The sequence below is a fragment of the Salvia miltiorrhiza genome, chromosome 2, assembly GCF_028751815.1.
Source record: "Salvia miltiorrhiza cultivar Shanhuang (shh) chromosome 2, IMPLAD_Smil_shh, whole genome shotgun sequence".
NCBI classification, from domain to species: Eukaryota; Viridiplantae; Streptophyta; class Magnoliopsida; order Lamiales; family Lamiaceae; genus Salvia; species Salvia miltiorrhiza.
The window spans coordinates 50,181,821-50,189,716 of NC_080388.1; the positions used below are offsets into that span (position 1 = coordinate 50,181,821).

A 7,896-nucleotide genomic window follows, 5' to 3' on the forward strand; every position below is an offset into this window, starting at 1 on the left:
ATATTCCAAAAAAATATTATTGGACGTTATCCACATGGGGGTACCTATAAAAAGATGCGATACAACTATAATAAAAAAAAATATTACTTTCTCCGTCCCACTATATCTGAGACTCTTTCTATTTAAGTCGTCTCACTGTAAGTGAGACTCTTTCATTTTTTGGTAAAGATTTTACCCTTTAAACACATTTTAACTTTTTCACCTACAAACAAAATACAATTTTCTTAATTTCTGTGTCCAAAAAAAAGATCTTACGTACAGTGGGACGAGGGGAATATTCAAATCAATAATGACACAAAGAACTAATGCCCTTAAATCAATATATACTATACTAACATTCAACCAAAAAAAAAAACTCAATACTACTATAATTAACAACAGCCAAATCCGCGGATATATAATCCTTCTCTTGATGTTCTTTAATTTGTGTATTATCAATTAATACAATACCAATAAAGTTACAAAGACGAATCTAATTAATCTCAAAATCAGGGACAGTGGTTATTGAAAAATGAAATCTAAAATATAAATTCACTGAGGAATGTTGTTGAGCTTGCAATAAGCATAATCACTAAACTTCTTGGTCTTATATTTGGGCTGATTTTGTTGATTAAGAAGTTTAGGATGAGGGCCGACTTCAAGATGTGGAGGTGGCTCCATGAAAACCGGCCATGAAATTCTTGTTATCTCCTTGTTTACCACTGATCTGTGAAGCACTGCTTTGTATTTCCCATTGCTCAATATCTATGAATCCCAATAATAAAATAAGATAAAATGAAAGCATGCAAAAAGATGATTGTAATTAATGCACGCTGAAGTAAATTAGGTATAGAATTTTGTACAAGATGGCCCTTGATTTATTGTGTCATAAAACATTGATAGCTGCAATGCTGATAATGTGTTAGTTACATTAATTATTTCATTGTACTGTACCTGAAATATATTGCCATATTCGTAGTCTAGTGGTAGGTGGAGTTTGTGGATGTTTGGGTAGTTTCAAAATTTTTTAAAAAATGTTAAAAAAATATGAAAAAACTACAATATGGAGAAAACAACAAAACTAACTAAATCCTTTAAAACTTGAATAAAAAATTATAAATATATTGATTTTTAAAAAAACTTAACCTTATTTTTGTCCGGACAAATTTTGTCCAAATAGCACTAATAATGCTATTTGGACAAAATTTGTCCGGCCAAAATATGATGAAATACTTTATAAAATAAATTTATTTATAAATTTTGGTTCAAAATTAAATAAAATTTAGCTAGTTTTATTGTTTTCTTTATATTGTAATTTTTTAATAATCTTTTTAATTATTATTATTTTTAAAGTACACAAATTACAAATAAAATAACAAAAAATTACGAAAAAACTACAATATGGAGAAAACAACAAAACTAACTAAATCCTTTAAAACTTGAATCAAAATTTATAAACAAATTGATTTTTTAAAAAATTTAACCTTATTTTTGTCCAGACAAATTTTGTCCAAATAGCACTACTCAAATCATAAACATATGCATATTACGTACGTACATTGTAGATATTTATTGCACATGTATTATATAGACTTTATTTATGAGTAATGCTAAATAGCCACATTGTGGCCACCCAAAAATCATTTAAATAAAAAAGGATTAATTTATTTAACTTATTTTTTAAAATAGAAATAAGATTTAATTATTTTATTGTATTCTCTACATTGTAGTTATTTTTTATATTTTTTTTATTTTTATTAAAAAATAAATTAAAAATAAAAGATGCAAAAGTTTTTATAAAAAATAACTAAAATGTAGAAAATACAATAAAATAACTAAATCTTATTTTTGTTTTAAAAAATAAATTAAATAAATTAAAATTTTCCCTATTAAACTAGATTGTGGGTGGCCACAACGTGGCTGCATAGATTTATTGTTTATTTATTTAAATGTCTATGCCAGTATATCGAAGTTAAAATTAAATATTATTGTTTTAAATATTTGGAAATAATGAGCAAACTGAAATTATTATTATTATTATTATTATTATTATTATTATTATTATTATTATTATTATTATTATTATTATTGTTGTTGTTGTTGTTGTTGTTGTTGTTGTTGTTGTTGTTGTTGTTGTTGTTGTTGTTATTATTGTTGTTGTTATATGGCTCCATAAATCTCTCATATTCTGTTTCTTGGTGACACTTCCTAGTACCTAAGCTAAGCACACCATTAACTAGTTTAGAATTTTTTATTTTTTATTTTCTTTCAAGAAATCATTAACAAATTAATTTAATTTAGTTAAGTAATGAATTGATTGACTATCGAGCTGTTTAACAAATCACTGAAGCTGTGGATGGACAATAATGCAGAGGTGTAAAAGCACAACTCTAATATTCTTTGAATTTGAATGCTTTTAATCAATGAAGGTGCATGTCGGCGACAGCCCCTCTATAATTAATTTTATTTGCTTGTTTTACTATGGATATTTGGTTAAGAAATGTGCACGTAGTATATGTATACGTGGATATATTTTGTTCGGAGAAAGGATTAGAAGAAATATATGGATTAAATGCGAATTAATATCTTTCTTTAGAAATGAGATATATATAAATAAACATCTAAAATATACGAATTAATTTTCATGATTTATTTTGTGTTCAATGAGGGATCTTTGTTGTTGACGACCTAAGCTTGATTTAGTTTCATCTCATTCTTTCTTGAAATTGAAAACCAAACTTTCTTGGAAAGGAAAAAGGCGTTAGCAGCATTCTTGAATCTATACTGCCAAGTAGTACTCGCTCCTTCACACTCGTTAGATCTCTTCTTATCCTTTCTTATTAGGGCACGATTACTTTTGAGTATTAGTCCCAATAAATTAAAATAATAAGACTAATTTCTTTTTTTTCTTTTTTTCAGCAGAAGACTAATTTCTTATTCGCCAATTATTGGGTGCGGCCGGATCACCCTGCGCCCAAACCCGTCCCTCTGACCCGCGCTCTTGACTCGCACCCCTTTGACTCGCGCCCTAAATTATTACATTTGTTCATAATAATTGTTACTTTTAATAAGCGTAAGATATACATTTGTTCGCACAAATGTATACTTATGTTAATATAAGTAGTTAACATCAATATTGTGAAGAAATGTATATTTCAAAAATATTACCATTCTTTATAATAATAATTAGTACTTTTTATTATAACAATAATTACAATAAATATAATATTTTTGAAATATTATCTTACTCCATATCAATTATTACTTTTGTTATAATAATTATTATTTTTAATAAACATAAATAACTATATTATTATTTGATCAAATAATTATTATCGTAAGGAAAAGTAATTATTGATATGTATAATGATTTATATTAAATGAAGGTAAATATTTATATTAACATAAGTATACTTTTGTGCGATCAAATGTATATGTGATACTTATTAAAAGTAAATACTCCTATTAGGGTTTAGTGTCCAAGTTTTAGGGTTTAGTTTACAGTGTTTAAGATTTAGAAAATATAATACTTTATATTGAATGAAGGTAAATACTTATATTTACATAAGTATACATTTGTGCGAACAACTGTATATCTTATGCTTATTAAAAGTAACAATTACTATGAACAAATGTAATAATTTGGGGGCGCGTGTCAAAAGAGAGCGGGTCAAGGGCACGGGTTAGGTGACGAGTTTGGGCGCGGGGCGACCCGGCCGCATAATGACTCTTTCTTATTTACTTAGAAGGATGTAGAATTTTAGGATATCTCAAGACTTTTAATTATTGATATCATTTAAGCTAATTTTACTTTGTTCATAACTCATTCACAAGAATGAGATTAAAGAAATTCTAATTTTAAGGATAAAATTACTCAATCATATAAAATAAAACGACTGTTAATTAGGTATAACCCGATTACTCAATTAGGAAATAGAAACAAAACTCTTTTGAGTCATTCGCTATTTCTTGATTCTTTAACTCTCCTTAGACTATGTTTATCACCAACCACTCAATCATCTAATCATATTTAATATTTAATTAATTTATCTGTCTTCTACATCATTAATATTCATTTCAATCCAATCACCTCTCTTTTTGTGGTTTATCAATGATCACTCTAATCATTCAACCATAATATTATGTATAATTATTTTATTATTATTTTTAATTATAATAATTTAGTAGTATAAATTAAAATATTGCAAATAATTTAAAAATTAATAGAAGTTATGTGTAGAGGAAAAAAAAGGAGAAAATTTAAAGAGTGTGTTAAAATATAACAAGAGTGGTCTCTATTTTTTTTAAATATTTTATAAATGATAATTTTATATATTAATTTAAATAAAATTTCGAAAGCCAATAGAGTGGAAAGAAGTGTCTCTCTCTCAAACATGGAATATAGAGGAGAGAGAGAGAGAGAGAGAGACCACCTAGTCTCATTTCTCTTGTGATCGACCGCCCTCTTTTTATTTGCTTTAATGTTGAGGCGTTCAATTAACCATATATGGCAAAATGTTGTTGCCGTTAAAGATGGTCTTATGCGTCATCTACTCTTCTTCTCAAAAGAAGCTATATATTTATAAGTTCAAATAGATCACATCGTTCTATTAATTATTGATCCATTATCTTTTCAGTGCGTCTTCTCATGTAAGCTGTTCACGATATATTGTTTTTTGAAATTGACTATTCGAATTGATTATAGTTTATATTTACTTGTAATTAATTTTGACAATATTGTGTCAATTTGTATAGAGCTAAAAAAAATCCAATATTTAGTTTTATATCTAGTATATACTCCGTTAATGTGAATTGAAAAAATCTAATAGTCATGGTCCCATGAAATTATTAAAAAATTCGGACCATATGTACTTGATATTACTTTTCGACTTTTTAATACTACTATGCATAAAGATTTGGTGGTTAATTCTTAAGAATAAAAGGATATAATTAATGAAGATATAACGTACCTCAATTTGGTCTCCAATGTGGATGATCAAGGCATTAGGAATGTATGAAACATTGTACCAATGTTGATCTCGGAAAACTTGGAGTCCTTGCACTTGATTTGGCACCAAAATTGTTAAGGCGGAAAGATCGGTGTGCGCCGGCACCCCAAGAACCAAGTCCGGCCGGGGGCACGGTGGGTAATAGTTGATCTTGAGGTTGTAGACGAGCTCCTCACCTCCCACCGCTGTCTTCAATTCCTCCGCACCTAGCCCCAACCCTAACGATAGGCACCCCAGCAGCTTCTCCACCACTTCTTGCAGATTTTTTCCGTACTCTTCAGTAACCTCCCTACCATTTCAATAATCGTAAAAAAAATGTAGAGTTGTCGATGCAGATACCATTAATTTAACCTAATTAATTAAACTAGTGAAACTTTCGTTATTCTTTCCATGTGTGACATTATAAGAAAGAGATATTTTTCGTAAAATACACACTTTCAGCAAATTCTAGTTTTCTCACGAGCTTTAAAATTTGAAAAAAAAATACATCATCTTCTGATTTTTTTCTGATTTTTCCCATGAATAGAAATAGCCTCAATTAAAAACTGATTTTAGGGTTTTGACTTAGATTTGTTGATACCTAAGCCAATGCATCGACTTTATTATGTCACCTTTATTATCCGTCAAGCTTAGGTATCAAAAAATCTAAGTCAAAAGCTCTAAAATCAGCTTCTATTTAGGGTATTTCATATCCGTGGGAAAAATTAGAAAAAATTGAAAGGTGGTGTATTTTGTTTTTCAAATTTTAAAGGTTATGGGAAAAATCAAATTTTGCTGAAAGTTCGTGTATTTTACGGCAAATATTGCAAATATTCCTATAAGAAATATATTCATCGTGTGGATACCATTAATTTAACCTAACTAATTAAATAGTAGTATCTGTACTGGGGCTTTTGTTTCAACTGGAATCGTTACTAGGCTGAATTATTAATGTCTTCCCTCTATATAGGTTGTTATTTGGGAGTGTAGTAAATAAATGACGATAAATGAAAAAAGATGCAGAACCGAGGCGAGATTAAATCTCTCTCCGTAAGGAAAAATTATTTCCGCTCTGTGCTCGTAGATCGCAGATCTACAGTAATTGCCCCCAAGATACAACGGTTTAGGGATGATAGAGGAGTCCTTAGCACTAGGAGATCGCTATCCGGTCGAACGGCTTGATACTCGAGACTGAATATGTAAACTAATCTAATATGACAAGTTGATTATCTGAATTCGTTAGTGTATTTAATCTCATTCTGGAGGGCCCCATTTATAGTGTTCCAGGGGTTTCCTCGAACGTACGTGACTCTTCAGTCCGAAGAGGTGCACCCTTCTGTTTCGAAGAGATGTGTCTCTTCAGTACGAAGGGGTGCACTGTTTGGGCAAACAGGTGGTTCGAACCAGCGTGTCTCTTCGGTCCTGAACCGTCGTCACGTGCTGTTTGGGCAAACAGGTGATCCGAACAGTGGCTATCTTTGGGCATTAATTAAGTACCCATTCAATTCTTTATAGATTTGAACAAGTAAATATACCAAATTAATCTACTCAACATGTAGATTCCAAAAATACTTTTTAATTCTATTAATTACAAAATAATTATGGCATTAAATAAGCTATTTATTCCAACATAGATTTGGTGCAAATCTATTAATATTTTTACTTCGTGACAAATTTTCTTTTCTTTTCCTTGTCTATGCATTTCGTAGCGAATTAAATAAGTGGCCACGCCCAACAATTATTTAATTTTAGCTCCCGTAAGTGGACATCACTAGTCTGTGTTTTTCGCGTAAATTATAACTACAACTCTACAAGGTCAAGATTGATTTTTATTTAATTTATTTATTCACATGCCACTACCGATGACAACATCAAAATACCATTAAAGATTCACCGCGGAGGGAAGGTGGCGGCGGCGGCACGGGGGCGCTAGTTTTTTCAAATTTTTTTTATCATCATGGATATTATTTCCTTTTATTAAATAATATTGACCTATTAACTCATCATCTAATATTCACAGCATATTCATTCATACATATTTCAAAAATTTATGGCATTAATTTAAAATTCCACGAAGAAAATTTCACAGAAAAGAAATACCTATAATCAGGCGGAGTTTTGGGCCAGAAGCGATAATCAACGGCGTTAGGAGGCCATATTTTGTTGAACAAGTGATCAACCCAACCATTTCTAAGCCTACTTCCATAGCCATCAAGGCTCTTGCTCTCTGGATCCCTCGCATATGCCATTTTCTCCTCATTCGGTAGCTCGAAAAACAGCCGCCCAACCCTCTGCAAATTGTCTATAACTTCGCTGGAGATGCTGTGGTTCACAATCTGGAATAACCCCCATTTGCTGCTCGCCTCGCAAACCGCCTTCACCACCGTTTCCCACTCGCCGCCGAAATCAACCACCGGCACCTCCGCATCCGCCCCCTCGAACGTCGTGAAACGGGGCTGCTCCGCCTCCGGCCGGATGAACTCCGCCGGCAATTCGCATAGGCCCGCAACATTACTTTGCACTTTTTCCATTTTAATTTGTTGTATTGCAATCGTATGTATTGACTTAATTTTTGTTTGTGTTTTGGGGATGGAAGAAAAAAGTCAAAGTGATCTTACATGGTGGTGGTATAGTAAAACAGAAAAACAGAAATAACAACTTTGCGTCATGTCCATCGCATGTTACTTATAGGATTGGTGGAAGGAATTATAATAGTATTTTTATTTTTATTTTGATAAATTTTCATCTCCATGCGATCTATATATATATAGACATATAGGAGGAAGTTCAATAGAAAATAAATATTTGCAAAAGGAAAAACAATCTCAGTCATTGATCATGATTCATCGAACGGTCAATAATTAAGATTAAATTTCGCATTCAAATTTTTGATGAACGTATCGGTAATTGTGTTGAATGTATCCAGATT

The 7,896-nt window shown here is 30.7% G+C and overlaps 1 protein-coding gene across 1 annotated transcript; it reads right to left on the bottom strand.

The window, feature by feature from the left end:
• Window positions 1-371: 371 nt before the first annotated feature.
• On the bottom strand, window positions 372-7,683 carry LOC131011977 (flavonol synthase/flavanone 3-hydroxylase-like). Its single transcript, XM_057939882.1, has 3 exons — window positions 7,068-7,683; window positions 4,950-5,277; window positions 372-744 (listed from the first exon to the last, which is right to left on the bottom strand). Exons 1-3 carry the CDS (start codon window positions 7,496-7,498, stop codon window positions 532-534), a joined length of 972 nt encoding a protein of 323 aa, XP_057795865.1. The 5' UTR covers window positions 7,499-7,683; the 3' UTR covers window positions 372-531.
• Window positions 7,684-7,896: the final 213 nt, after the last annotated feature.

Bases quoted from the DNA above. Each gene is read 5' to 3' on its own strand.
- LOC131011977 (XM_057939882.1), bottom strand. From the start codon at position 7,498: ATGGAAAAAGTGCAAAGTAATGTTGCGGGCCTATGCGAATTGCCGGCG. The intron at 5,278-7,067 runs GTATTTCTTTTC...TTGAAATGGTAG, and splicing joins AAAACTCCGCCTGATTATAG to GGAGGTTACTGAAGAGTACG. The intron at 745-4,949 runs GTACGTTATATC...TGGGATTCATAG, and splicing joins ACATTGGAGACCAAATTGAG to ATATTGAGCAATGGGAAATA.